The sequence below is a fragment of the Typopeltis vanoorti genome, chromosome 2, assembly GCF_054136105.1.
Source record: "Typopeltis vanoorti isolate ZY-2024b chromosome 2, IOZ_Tvanoo_1.0, whole genome shotgun sequence".
In the NCBI taxonomy this organism is placed as follows: Eukaryota; Metazoa; Arthropoda; class Arachnida; order Uropygi; family Thelyphonidae; genus Typopeltis; species Typopeltis vanoorti.
Window position 1 is genome coordinate 37,727,213 of NC_143550.1, and position 15,578 is coordinate 37,742,790.

A 15,578-nucleotide genomic window follows, 5' to 3' on the forward strand; every position below is an offset into this window, starting at 1 on the left:
TTGTGAAACGCTTTAAGTGGTAGACGATAGTTCTGCTAAGTATTAACTCGAGGCTTGAACTAGCATTAAAATATAATTTTTGATAATATAAATTTAGTTTAATCCTTTATCCAAGTGTAAGCAAACAAAGTTTGCACCTGAAGTAGCTTCAGGACTGAGGCAACTCGTGGTAAAGGTGGACTAAGCTCTCATCACTATTGTCTTAGTATCTCCCATAATGCAAAGCACATCTCCTGCGGACATATATAATGCTATGCATTAAGGGAAGGGCCACTACCTAGACCGGTTTCGAACTTTATTGAGGTCTCGCCAGTGGGAGCCAGACCTCAGAGGTGGTGATACTAAGGTGGAAGTAATGGAGAAGTCATATTTACCTATACGAGTTGCCAAAAGGTGTCTCACCTTATTAAGAAAAAAAAAGCTTCCACAATAATTTTTGCTCTATAGAGCACATGAACGAGATGTATGATCGGCTTACTACCTTGAATTGGATGAAATTGGCGCACGCGCGCGCGCGCACGCACGCACGCACGCACGCACACACACACACACACACACACACACACACACACACACACACACACACACACACACACACACACACACACGCGCGCGCGCGCGCGCGCACGTTTCGTTTGGTTAGATTGTCTGTTTTTATTTGGAATTACATCCGAAGCACCTAACTCTAAAAGTGCATTAATGTATTTTCTTACAATAGGTTTGTCTAATTTGAGGGATGAAAAACCCCGAGGCCTTAGCAATATTTCTATAAACATTCGTAAATTATTAAGACGAAGTTATGGTATATTTTAGCCGTTACTCGATTTTTTTTTTTAAATGACAGCCGCCCATAAAAAGTTGTAAACTTTTGGTGGGTGAGAGTTACCTTTGTACTTTAGTATCGTAGGTAAGGATTTTATTTTCTGTTTTTTATTAAATTTGACATAGCCTGAAAACCTACTCTAAAGACAAATTCATCTTCCACCTAAAATCAATCACAAACATCCATGCCCAGAGCGGGATTCGAACCAACAGGCAACCAAACCCTCTTCAACACTTTCCAACAAATTTATACAAGTCACTGTTTTATGAAACACTATTTTAAAACAGTTCACGAATTTCAATTTCAAACGACCAATTTTAGAAAACCTCTTCACTAGATAACCTGAAGATCTACTTCAAGTTTTGTTCACCTTCATTACTACCCTAACGATTATACAACCTCAAGTATTAGGGGGCTCGTCGACAGCCTTAGATTATAGTCATTCTTAAACAAGCGTACTGTGTCTATCATACGTATTAATTTTGTACTACTCTTTTCTCAAAAGGATTTATTAATCAACAAATCTTTACAGATTTATGTACAAAGAGATGCATAGCCCCGCAGAAAATAAGATATAATGAAAATAATAAGGGAAAAAAATGACGATTTTTGTTCACTGAGTTTTTCACTTTGCAAACTGAACTGTGAAACAACAGCTGTAAAACGGAATTCAAAAGCTGGTGCTTTTGTTTTGCCCGTGTCGATTTATATTGGACGGACGAACGCGTAATTTGTTGTTATTATATGTTACCTGCACAGACCAACCCGAGCGAAGAAATCCTGCTTCGAAACGAAACTTTACTGAGGAAGTCAATCTTTCGAACGTAATGGATGACTTTGACAACGTAAATAGTTTTTATCAGAAAAACATGGTGGCTGAGAGTTTGAAATTAAATGAAATGTATTATATTTAACTATTTACGATTATTATCAACTGTGAAATTAGTAATTAAGTTATTAATTCCTAAATAATTAACAATTTAAATAGATAAAGCTATTTAAATAGTTTCCTGTTGACAAGAAATCGTTATTTGCGAGAATGTCTTGAAGGAATTTGAAGATTTCACTGTTATCACCATCAAATTGCAAGATCTAATTCACTGCAATCTCCATTATAAAATGAAATCCTTTGTTTCAGTTTCAAAGGCCACTCTATAACGGCTGAGGTCTAGTATACTAAAATTGAATATTAAAAGTAATAATAGGTTCTGATAGACACCAATATTTCCCATAAAAACAGAATGATCATTTCAGAATGACACGTTATTGCGATTTATTATTAATATTATTAAAGCTTAAAACCTTAAAAAAAAAAAACAGAAGCCATTCGTAACAGAGTGATAACTATGGCCAGCTATTCAGTGTTTCACACAGTGATAATAACTTGACACCTTAAAATAACACGGACATATAAATAACATAAGATATAAGTAATGTAAAGTTTAATATGGAACAATTTATAATATAATTTATAATATCAAAATACTGTGCAGTAAAGCTTGTGGATAAATCCAAATAATCCAACGGGAAGTGTTGTTGAGAGAACTAGACATGGAATTTCAAGATGGAGTTTACTTCTTTGATACATTCAAACCAAACATTAGTTCTGGTTTAAAGAAAAAGAGAAGGGAATGGAGAGTGGTCTTATTGACGGAAAAATAAGACTCTTTGTAAGAGTTACCGCAAGTATTCTACACTTTCACGAAAGCCATGCTAACTATTTACCTTCTTAAATTTCTTAATATTATTAATTTGATTACAAATATATCAGATGAAGCTTTCAGTAAAATTTGAATATCGTTAATAAATCAATTTATATATCTACAGTCTCTCTTTCTTTCTATTTTTTTTACAGCCAGATTGTCCGCGCCATACAGAAACGAATGACACTACAATTTTTTTTAAAGAAAACACATTACGATAATTTCAAAGCCCTCTTTCACGAAATAATAGAACAGTCATTATTCAATGTATACTTCTCCCGTTACTGAAACTAGATAGCGTGATCATCACGAAACAAAAACATCATATTAGAAAAGCGAACTTCTGCAACTATCAGAATTTATTTCCGATGTTTAGATCCTTTTACAATTCTCTTGGTCCTCATTTTCTTGCTGTAAAGAGAAGATAGAGCAGCAACCATCAGATTAAAGAAGGATGTGCTCTCTGGTAGTCTCCTTAGAAACAGATTACTAATAGAAATAATCACCATCAGCAGCTGTTCAGAGTAGACGTTTTAGTTCTGATATTCAGATAACATAGCTTTACATATTCTAAATATGACTACACTAAAATCAATTAAAAATATTTTATTACATATTTTACCACTAATATAATTTATATATCTACAGCTATTAACTGTTTTTAAATTCTGATAACTCGTCTATAAACGTCCAGCAATACGCACAGACACTTACACAGATACATAAGCATAAGGTTTTTCTGTATGCTTACTTCTACAGAAAAACTGGATGCCAAATATGTAATCCCGAAACTTAAACACTGTATATGTTTAAGGACAAAAATCTTTACCTGTCAATCTCCATTAAACAACAGTTCCAGTAAGCTGATCTGGTACTTTTAGAACTTCTATAGGAGATAGACTGTTTATTTAGAATAAGTGTATACATTTAGAAATTATCTCATAACCGAAAAGAATTAGTCGGTGTGCAAGCTCTTCAACTTGCACATATTGTTGGTATACTTTTATTCCACGTCTATCGATACTGTTTGTCACTAAGACTATTGCGACTGCGCAGTTGACACTAGACACGACAGGATATATTTTGTATGGTACATTCATACCTTTATGTAATTTGTAACATGTAATTTCATATAATATTGAAACCGTAATGTAAAATTTAAAATGTAAAATAAGAATTTGAAAATTAAGGCAACACCGAATTGCAGGAAACATCCACATTTCCTGCAGTTCGGTGCAACCTTGTTCATGAGGACGTCCGACCACACACACACACACATAAACACACACATAAACACACACATAAATTCATTCATACTTCGATGGCTGAAGGTTGACCTTTCTTCATCGTCCTCCTTATAGTCATGAGGCAGCTCTCAATGACTTCCATGTACTTTTCGCAGCTCATAAAAGCCATTTCTGCCAACATTTAAGAAGAGGCAAATCGATAAAATGGATCATCTTCCGATGTCTTCGAGGGCAGTGGATCATCTATGACTGATACTGAAAACTTGTGACGACATTGGGTAAATGTTTCAACGAATCGGAGGTTATGTTGAATCATCAATTATGTGTATTCTAAACATTTTTACTGAAAATGTTAAACAAAAATGTTGTCCAAGCGTATTGCAATGATTCTCGTATTATAATAATTTATCAAAACAACTAGATGTGTAGAAAATGTCTTAGAAATACTTTTGTAAATGAAAGAAAAAAAATAAGAAGCGTAATAATGGTCAGTGTTTGTTCTTTCGGCTATTGGCATCCTCAGGTAATAGACATGAACGTATTATTTTGAAACAAACAGCTCAAAACTTTACTACTGCCGTCCACAAACTCAAAACAAACCGAGAAAGAACTAAGATCGGCAGTGTGTGCATGTATACTCTGCCAAGAGGCGCAATAGTCCCTCGATCGCTTTGAGAAGTGGAATAAAAGAAAAGTTAAGAGTTAAAACAGCAACCTTGAATACTGAATCGATCACAACTTTGAAGGCGTTTACCTTCCCCAGAAAATACATACTGTTTCGCAAGGAAAAGCCAAGTTTGAGAGTGATAAAAAAATCACCACCTCCGTACGAGACCGGTTAATTCGATTTCATTTGAAAAGTCAAACAACGTTCTTAGCATCTTTGACAGGATATGAATCATGATACTTCAAGTAAACCGAATAATGACTTTTATTCTTTTTATTGTGTTAAAAAAAAGCAATTATCTGCTCTTGTATGGCAATCTGCTGTTCTGATTAGCGACTTCTATAGATTATTCTTGGAATATATAAAGTTATAATCACAGGTACGCGAGTGTACACAGTTGTTTGCAAGTTCAGTGATAAACATGATGGGAAACCATACTGGAATTTTTAAAGAGTTGGATAACTTTTATCATAAAAGCGAATCATGTCAGATTTTATAGCAAAGAGGCACATGCTAAGGCCCTGTGAGCAGATTGGGCAGTTTTGAAAATTTTGTTCGGGCCGCAAACAATGACAAAATTACTAAAGCAATAAAAATATAAAATGCCATTTTAACTACTTTTCATATAATAAAATATATTTTAAAAATGTACAATAGTTGAAATACCTCTCAAATAAATATTTTAACACTAATACATGCGTGTCCAAAATGCAGCGAAGGACGGCGAATGTATTAATTTATATTTTCAGATATTAAGTGCAAAAGTTTCTGAATTCAAATCTCAAATATCTAAATTCAAAATGTCTCGAGTGTTCATGAATATGAATACTGTCAATCCTTTCTGGGCTTTAATACGTGAAAAGGACACAGTAAAGAATATAATTCAGACATTTGAGTTCTTCACTCACTATCTCAACACCAATGCATAATGACTAAGCCAGAAGAAAAACTAATGGTTTTTTTTTTCGTTGTCAAAATAAAACTATCTTGAGTAAGCTAATCGAGTGTTTATCTTGTGTTTTTCATTATAGCCCTTACTTAAAATGGCGATACGAAAACAAAGTTGAAGAACAGGATAAGAAATAACGAAAATAACGAAGAATAGCCAGAAGGGATTACTTTATTAAAACAAAAATAGAACTCTGTTATTTTTCATGATTATTTTTTCTGTCCTCTACGCTTATAATCTGATATAAAAATAATTGGCCTCAAAATGGATTTAAAAAAAAACAGCCTTAATCCTTAAGGGAAAAAGTTTGTATAATTAGACGTTCTAATTAAGAACTACCAAGTAGTAAAGTTTTTTCTTTTATTTTGTGTATTAACTGTCCAATTTATTTATGAAGTTACGTTCTCATTTCAAGCGAAGATCACTATCTCCCAAAAAATAGTGATTAACACAGGAAACTAATTAGAGTTTGGTTTAATAGTAAATGAGGATGAATGTAATTGCCGTGAAATATATTTTGATGTGGAATTAAATAAACTAATAACATTGAAGATAAACAAAACTGGAAAAGTCAGTTTTGATTGACAACAGACACAATCAGCACTTTTCATTTTAGTAACAATGATGCAAAACACAAAAACTGTATTGACAACTAAGCAAGCGAATCGATCAACTTAAAATTCATCACGTGACGGACAGACGGATACTAGGTTCACATGATTTCTCTCAACTTCGCTCTCCCTGCAATAGATGGAGTGTTGCGGCTACATTCATCATACGTTTTGTTCACACCTCACATGCTGATACAAAGACACCCAGAAACTGCACCAATATAATACGATACTTACGAACTGCTTACTTTATTACGTCAAATACACCAGTTTCTACTCGCGTTTCTTGGAGGATATGACATTACTTGGTCAAGAACGAAATAGGTGAGCTTCGGTAGCTTCATGATATACATGCTACTACTCCAGTTTTGTGTTTGGGTGCAAATGTACGCTATTAATATGCGAATCGCATTTTTAAGAAAGAAACAGGCTATGACCTAGTTATAATCATTTTCCCTCAAAGTGAACATTAGCAATAGACGTATAAAATATATAGTTATACGTCTATATATTTTATACGTCTATTGCTAATGTTCACTTTGAGGGAACATTAGCAATAGACGTATAAAATATATAGTTAAATGTTCTCACTTAATAACAATCAGCGGGTTGTAATGAATCTGCAGGATTCAGCATCAAAAAGAAGGAAGATAATTTCTACAGGTATTTCTTTTCCTAATAGAGACCAAACAGAACTTGGATCCACTATGACGCAGGATATATATTGTGCTGCACCAACTCTATTCGATTACCGCCATTCCTTGGACACTATCCTCAGGAGGGATATAGGATACTATGCTAGTTCAACAGCATTGAGATTTCTGTAACAGTTTCGTATCCATAATTGTCTTTCAAATTAAACTTGCACACGCTATCATTATACAACTCTATCAGATAACCTATCATAATGATTCAGAGATCACTATTGTTAACTTCAAATTTTGAAGAGCGTAGGTAAGATGGCATTCTACAGTTCGGAGCGTTATGTATTATCATAATATTAGCGTATAATATTGAAGTGGAGTTAGGTGTAGTCTTCCTTTATAATTAGATTATTTGAAACGGTTTCCACTAGCTGAACACGTGATCAATTTAGTCTTTCAGAACAAACAGAGATGACGAAATATACGTGGCCAATAGTTCTCAACTGTAGCCTACAAAAGAGCTCTATCATTAGTGGTGTTTGTGTATCATGGACAGTCAGTTATAGTCATTAACTTACTACAATCCAAAATTGTCATAATTTGGTCCAGTACTTGATATTTATATATTAAAGTTTGTTCACAAATTATTGTGATACCACTAGAAAGTATTGTATACAACTTTGAATACGGCTTACGCATTAAAATAACGAAATCGTCATGCTGATATTGCGAAAAATAAAGCCAAGTTCTCTAATTATACAGAACGATGGTGTCTCAAACTAGTGCCAGTGCACTTGATACTACTTATCTCTGAAACGTGTCTCAAGGATATTGTTCAATACAGTATATAATATAATACGCAGCTGGCCGCAATGTGTATACATAGAGAAGCATTTCATTAACATCAGCTAGCAGTTGAGAGGATAGGACACGTTGAACACTTTGAAGGACTACTCTATGCATCATAATTGACGGTTTCCATCTCCCAACACAGAATTTCTCTATCTTCACGCGTGCTATACAAGCTATTGCAACGGATGAATTATGGCATTCAGAGAATATCAGTACATCACTCGTTACAAACAGAGGGGGGGGGGGGGAATCACTACTTCAGCAATGCTAAGAGAACGTGATTTGGCTTGGTGATGAATACGAAAGATCAAGTAATGTGATGGATTTCTATTCATTACACTCATCGCTAAACTCAAAGCCAGATTAAGTGTATATAGCAGTAATTTATTTGCCATTTGATGAACATAAGTTAATTCCAATTACTATTAAGCTGTGCAGTCCACTGGTCAGTCTTTAAGTATAATTTATACGAGATCATGAAAACAAACGAAACTGTTCCAATTAGCTTCCTCAAAACACATATACGAGATGAATGTTGTAATAATGCAGTCCGTTAGGATGTACGTGTGTAAAAAGCATTCTAAACCACAAAATACTGATATTATCATGGGTAAGGTAACCTTGGAAGTTTGTGGCGTTCTTATTCATTTAAGCAGGTGGCATTGCTATGGCAACTGGAATAGAACAAGAGCATGATGCTAATATTCGCGGTTTATTAAATATTCCTGCATGTTTTTTTTATTTTTTATTTTTTTTTTACCGTAATATCCTAGTTTATAAAAATTGAATAAAATTACATCGCGTGTTTCGTAGACAAGAACACGCTAAAAACAAGTCCTCGCAAACGTATCCATTAGTTCTCTATATTCTTACAGAATGTACAAAATAAGGACAAATAACACTTGATACCGTGTTGTCACTAATCGCACTTTGAATTCAAACTTATTAAATGAGGTATTTAAAAACAAAAACACTTCTATAGTTGCTAGAAAAGTATCAGAAACTCGTTTAGAGATTGACGAAATAACACGATTAGTAATTACAATTATAAATCGTCTTCAGAGAGTTTTTAAAACGCTTCTCCAATCGAAAATGAATCAGTGCAATTTAAGTGCCTTTGCTTGAAAATAAATATGCTGCCTTACTTAATTTATTCCGGATCATTAAACCTAATAATCTTCTCCGATTAATCTAGGAACTGCTAATTAGTCTCTACGGCTTTCAAAATCTCTGCGCGAGGAGGAAGATAAAATCATTGAGAAGAAGCCTTTCCTGCCATATCTTTTCCAAAGACTGCAACATTAAAGAGAATAATGTCACGCAAAAGGTTTATCAATATATTAAAGTACAGTTTACGTAATAGCAAAATAGAATGAAAATGTTCTGTGATCCATTAGAGAATGGGTCACAGACACCAGTTATTTCGTTTACGCATAAAATAAGAAAACGTCTACATTTGTAATGGAATTTCAATGACGAGAAAGCTCTAAACATCTTCATTAATTATTTGCTGTCTGCATTTCTTAATATCTTCGCATACTCAATATTACCATCTACTGATTTTCTAAAGTAGCATTAAGAAAGTTCGTTCTTTTAACCAGCCCATGATATTAGAATCGTGTAAAACTGAACAATCTCCCGTGTCTGGAAAATCCTCTTTTATTGTGTTCACCTGCTTCTGCAGATTCCCACACTTGAAACCCAACGATCAAATGTGAGCAGACAATTTGTTTAGAAGGCTACGTCATGATTTTGAATCGCGTTTAGAAGGCAGGGGAATTGATGCGGGATTTTCAAGTGAAGATAATGAAGCCCAGTTTTTCAAAAAACATTTTGGATCACAATTCGCCATAGGAAATATATTTTGCATCGCAATCCTTTCCTAACATACACAAAAAAATACCGGAACGGACCGTAATGTTACATTACATATCTCGATAGCACCAAGATGACACTCAGCGACACTATTTCGAGACAGTTCTGTGCAAGATTGAGTCAGGGCGAGCGAGTTGGTAGTCCTATTTGGAAACTTTTTTTTATTACCAACTGATCGCAGTTAATTAGGCATCAAACCAAATAAAGATGCTTAAGTTTATTAAATACACCACTAAGCGCATATTCGTTTCTGATTAATCCAGGACATTACTTAAGATTCTATATAATTTTAAAGCATTCTGATAAATAACCATGGAACGTACTGACGGAAATGCCACTCAGATACAAATAATCATGTAAACACAACAACAACAAAAACATTAAATACTGAAGAGTGGAAAATTAAATTTATCTCTACCATAATTGTCTGAGATGTAACATTACCCAAAATTCATTTGTATATATTTGGAGAAGAACAAATATGGAGGTATCCATGAAAAATCCAACGCCAAAGTTCATTAAGTGAGAGCACACAAACAAGACAAAACAAAAAAATCTGGGAGCAGTCCAACACAAACATCGGCTAATGCGGCAGACACACTAACTGACAAAATGTCAGTGTGGAATTATGTGCCGGGCAATTAACAGCTTGCAGTATATCCCCGTGTTCGTCCATTCCTCTGTAACCAGGTACTCGCAGTAATTTTTGAGTCTCTGACAACTCACCGCTATGATTCATCATTTTAGTCTTTCTCCATTCACGCAAAGAGATTACATCTGAGTGGCATAATCCATTCTCAGTTCATTATGTTGTCTAAATAATAAATCCTTTGTAGTATCTGCATCCTTAGTATAAAGTGTACGTAACTCGCACATCAGATCTATCTATCTACGTCTTCCGCATGTCACGCAATCAGATCTCTATCTGCCAGGTCAAGTATGTGATTGTACATACCGACTGTAAGTCATTTCTAAAGAGAGAGGAAAAAAAAAACAATCTTACTGACCTTTCATCGCTTTTCGCATTCATTTTCGTACAACTGCTTTCATGGTTTATCTAGGTAAAGTTGCCATGGTTACGCAAAATTGTCGTTTTCTATTGTTTCTGTAAGAGCAAGGCAATTGTCTGCCTGTAGCAATTGCCATGAAGGCACTCCTATATTTCAAAAGTTAGGAGCGGAATCAACTAATTAGCAGCAGTAAATTAGATTAATTATGGTAAACTAATTAGGTTAAAGTGTCCGGAATACATTAAGTAGTACAATGCACTTAACCTTTGTTTCTATGGCCATTCAATGCATACTCTACAGATATAAACCTTGAGTAAATATAAGAGCTATAAAAGAGAACAGATTCTATGTTCTTTGCACTTCCGCAAATGTGCACAGCCCGGTGTTTAATTAGAAACACTCGCGCTATTATATCGAACTTGGACATGATTTATAAACATGAAGAATTTAATAAATTGTACTTGAAAAATCTAACGGCTTTATTCTTTTGCTTGTTTTTAACTACGATGATCTTATCCCTCGCATAATAATGCTATCTTTAACATCCTTATTGCATGCAGTACATTAAACTATTTTTCCTCAATTGATCAGAATGCTCGGACAAGTTTGCTTTCTTTCTGAGAATAATATCACATACAACGCATATGAAAATATAACCAGGAATTGTAACAAATAAGTGGTTCGTTTTTTAATATATATATTTACTTTATCAATGGTATATTATTAAAATAAATCGTGTCGTTAAAACAGTTTAAACCAGAGGTCAGCAACGCAGTGCCCGAGGGCGCCATGGAGCCCGCAGTGAATTTTTAGTGCGCCCTCAGAGAAATTATTGTAAACTGCTTTGGAGCTCGCAGCGGTAATTTTGCAGCGTAGATCGCAGTATATCTGAGAGATACATTCATTACTAGTATGTGCTAAAAGGCAAGAAAATATAAAGAAAAAAACACTGCAAATATAATACATGATGGTACAAATTAAGTGAATATTGAATCCAACATTATTTCATATCAATATAGAAACTACAAGAGTTTCGTCCCGAATATATAGAAACTAAACGTTTCGGAGGATGCAAGCATAAAGTAGTGCCTGATGGACAACTCGTAGTAAAGGTGGAGCAAGCTCCAGACCTCTTTCCTTAGTATTTTCCATAAATGTAAAGCACATCTTGCAGAGGTCAGCAACTTTTTTAATATGAAGAGCGCAACATAAAATTTGAAAATTACGGAGGGCTCATGATACAGGCATTTTTTCTCTCATTTTAGGCTTAGAAATTCTATGATTAGTTGTTTTTAAGAAAAATGAGATTTCAAATTTTAACATTCTTTTATTTACCTCGCTTGTACAACATATTTTTGTCACATATGAATGAATATAAAATATAAAATACCATAAAAAATAAAAATAAAAAATGAATACAAAAAGAATATTCATGTTAACAATTAGCATGTATCTGTCAGCTCAAATGCGAGCGCCTTGCTTTATCAATCATAATGGCAAATGTATTTGTTTATTATGCAATAATAGTGTGGCTATTTCTAAAAAAAAGTAATATAGAAAGACATTTCAAAACCATTCACGCAAGTTGTAATTTTAAGTTTAATTATTTAAATCAGGAGGAGTCGGCAACGCAGCGTCATGGCCCGCAGTACTGCGCCCTTCATATGAAAACGGTTGCCGACTACCGGTTTAAACCTTTAGTTAGCATTAGTAACATTATTTCACATTTTAACAAATAATATCCAATTCGTTGCTAGTATCAATATTTTTGTTACCATTTATCAACCAAAAAAAATCGTACCTTCATCCCGTAACAGACTCTTTCAGTTATTTTTGTAACAGATCTCAACGGATATAACACAATAGTACAGTAAGACTAAGTCTCACTTACCCGAGGCAGTGTAATGTTCTTGAATCCAGTTGTTTTAGATCTAATCCACGAATATCTAGTTCGCGAAGTCTTTCCAATCCTTCAAAACTATTCATTTGGAGCACCTGAATAGGATTATGGGATATGTCCAAGTTATCTAACCTAGGCACATGATTCCACACATGTCTGGGGATATCTTGTAAGAAGTTGTGGGAGAGATCTAGAAGTCTGAGTTGGCGCAAATGAAAGAAAGCGTGATCGGAGATGTTGTACAGAAGATTTCCCGAGAGGCCTAACACTTTTAATGATGCTAAAGGGAAAGTTGGGATATGAGAGATACTCGTGTCTTGCAGTAGAAGCGACTGTAGAGCACGCAATGGACGAAATGGTTCGTCGTCTAATCTCCATAGAGGATTATGGGAAATATCCAGATGTAGAAGCTGAGTTAGTTTCACAAAGGTATTTTCGGAGATTGTAGTAATCTTGTTTGATGAGAAGTTTAGACTCTGAAGATTGTACAGGTGATTTAACCCCGTACTACTCACCGATACAATGCGATTTGCTGAAAGGTCTAAATAACGAAGAGTTTGTCGAATTGCGACGAGACTTTCAAAAGGAGGATGAAATATGTTGTTGTGAGAGAGATTCAACCTCTCCACGTGCGTATTTATGAACACATCAGGAGGTAGAGATGATAATTTGTTGTAGCTAAGATCAAGTATGCGTAACACAGTCATATTCTGAAAAGCTTGTGCGGGGATGGTTGTTAGAAAGTTATGATTTAGTATTAAGATTTGTATGATAGGACAAGACTTGCCAATTTCTCCTGGGAATTCTGCCAAATTGTTATTATCCAACTGTAGAAGTTGGAGTTGAAAGGTCTCTGAAAACGTATCAGGAGCTATTTTTTTAATGTTGTTATAGGATAAGTACAGATAATGAAGAGAGCTACCGAGCTGTCGAAAAAATCCCACTGGAAGCTGGTATAAGTTGTTATGGCTGAGATCCAAGCTACGAATCTTTAGTTGAACATCTCCACTGATGAGTTCTGATTCGCGTAAACTACGAATGTGATTGTTTGATAAGTTTAAATATAAAGGGTTTTCAGGTTCACCAATATTATGGAATCCATCAAAAGAAAACGTGGTCATGTTATTGTCTTGTAAAAAAATGTTCACTAAACTTCTAAGATTGGAAAATGCATGTCGCTCTATGCTTGCAATGTTGTTCCTCGCCAATATCACTGTATTGAGAACTGGCATATCTCTGAAAGCTCGAGTTTGGATGGCTTTAATTTTATTTCCGTACAAAACAATATTTTTGATAAGAGGCAACTGATGAAAGGTATCCATCTCAATTTCTTCCACTTCATTGTTTGCCAATATTATACTGTTTAGACGACTATGAATGCTTCCTTGGAATAGCTTTTGAGGGATTCCTTGTAATTTGTTTCCTTCGAGATCACAGTGGATTAGCCAAGGCATCCCTTGAAAGGCTAAAGAAGATATGTTTCTAAGATTATTTTGATCCATCTGAAGCCACTTTACTTTCTTTAAATTAGCAAGCATGTCGAAAGAGGGAGAGTCCACAAAAGTGGCCCCTAATTCCAGTATTTCTAAACACTCGGTTACTGGTTGAAATATTTCCGAATGCAATTGAAAAATATTGTTGTAAGACAATCGAAGTTCTCGTAGTTTTGGGGTACCAATGAATGCTTTCGAGGATATAAAGGAAATGTCATTATTTACAAGATTTAGGGCAGTTAGGGACTGACCCCACACTTCAAAATCCTCTCTGTGGATCGCGGTGATGAAGTTGTCTTGTAGATTCAGACGAGATAGCCGTTGTGTGATATGCAGCGCCTCTCTTGGGATTTTTCGGAGTTTGTTACCAGATATATCGAGGACTTCCAGGTCATATCTACATCCGTATAAGTCATAGTTGTCTAGATCAGAGATGCTGTTTCCTCGCAAAAAAAGATGACTTAAGCTTACTAAATCTTTAACAGCTTTAGGAAAAGACTCAAACAAATTGTAGCTAAGATCTAATGCTTTTAAAGTTTCTTGTAAACCTTCGTAAGCACCGTCTGGTATGGAAGACAGACGATTATTTGACAGAGAAAGACGTTCCAACTTCAGACCTTGGAAACCGCCAACCGGTAATGTCCTTAAGAAGTTAAAGTCTAGATGGAGGTTAATGACCGATATCGTAGCGTTGAACAATACTGGTGGTATTGTGGTCAATAAGTTATGGCTGTAATCGAGTTTGTGCAGATGTTTCACGGGTAGTATCATTTGTTTAGGTAGACTGCGTAAAAGATTTCCACCGAATTGTAACCACGAGAGGTTCTGGAGGTTAAGCAAGGCTGACCAAGGCACATTTTCCAATAAATTATTCCCTAGGGATAATGTCTGCAACGATGAAGGGAACGAATGTCCATCTATGTTAATTAAAACATTTTGGTCTAAGTCGAGTGATGTAAGATTCATCAAACTACTGAAGGCACCTTCTGGAATATGTGCAAGACGATTGTCTCCAAGGTAAATGCTACGAAAGTTGGCTTTACCAGGAAAACCCACAAGATCGTCCAGCTGATTAGAATGAAGACTTAACCACTGTAGGTGGCGCAACCTGTGCAGAGCTTCGAAAGGAAGTTTATGTAATTTATTGAAGCTCAGATCTAGTGTGGTGAGGGTTGTCTCACTCCCCTGAAAAGCACGAGGATACACAACAGAAATTTGGTTCTGCATCAGTCTTAAGGAAGATATTCTGGTCCCGTGGAAGGACTGATTATAGAGCACTTCGAGTCCAGCTTTCAGTACGGTCATTTGATACACATAGTCCTCTTGTATCTTTGGAAGCGTAGCAAGTGGTACACCTATACAATTGACGTCACGTTGCGCGTTACTGCACGTACACAGAGGATTAAAACTACACGGCTCCGAATTACAATAGACGAAATGCGACGTCACAATGAACAGCACAATGGTGATGATGACGAAAACAGCTGACGTCATCTGTAAAATATAAAGATTTCACCCATTAAAACAACTTCTGACAAAGTGATCTTAATGCAAATACAAACAATCCTAATTTAACTAAAAAAACACTCACGCTACAGGATAGACTAGCGCGCGCACACACACGCACACGTTACATTATATCAAATTATATAAATAAAGAAATATTAATTCCCAAACTGCTGTTTCGTGTGTGGTAAAACAAGGTCATTGCTTTCATAGAACGAGCGAGAGGTAGGAAAAAAATGTATCACAGACAAGCAACACTTCGCAGTATTGATTTTAAAGCAAGTACACAGTGGTGGTG

The 15,578-nt window shown here is 35.2% G+C and overlaps 1 protein-coding gene across 2 annotated transcripts in view; it reads right to left on the reverse strand.

Moving 5' to 3' along the window:
• The window catches only part of LOC150108930 (uncharacterized), a 149,121-nt gene that overhangs the window by 35,607 nt on the left and 97,936 nt on the right, over window positions 1-15,578 (reverse strand). For both annotated transcript variants that reach the window (XM_090404370.1, XM_090404379.1), the window contains one exon: window positions 12,273-15,268. In XM_090404370.1, the coding sequence (XP_090260496.1) occupies window positions 12,273-15,268 (2,996 nt within the window). The remainder of the gene's footprint in view (window positions 1-12,272; window positions 15,269-15,578) is intronic.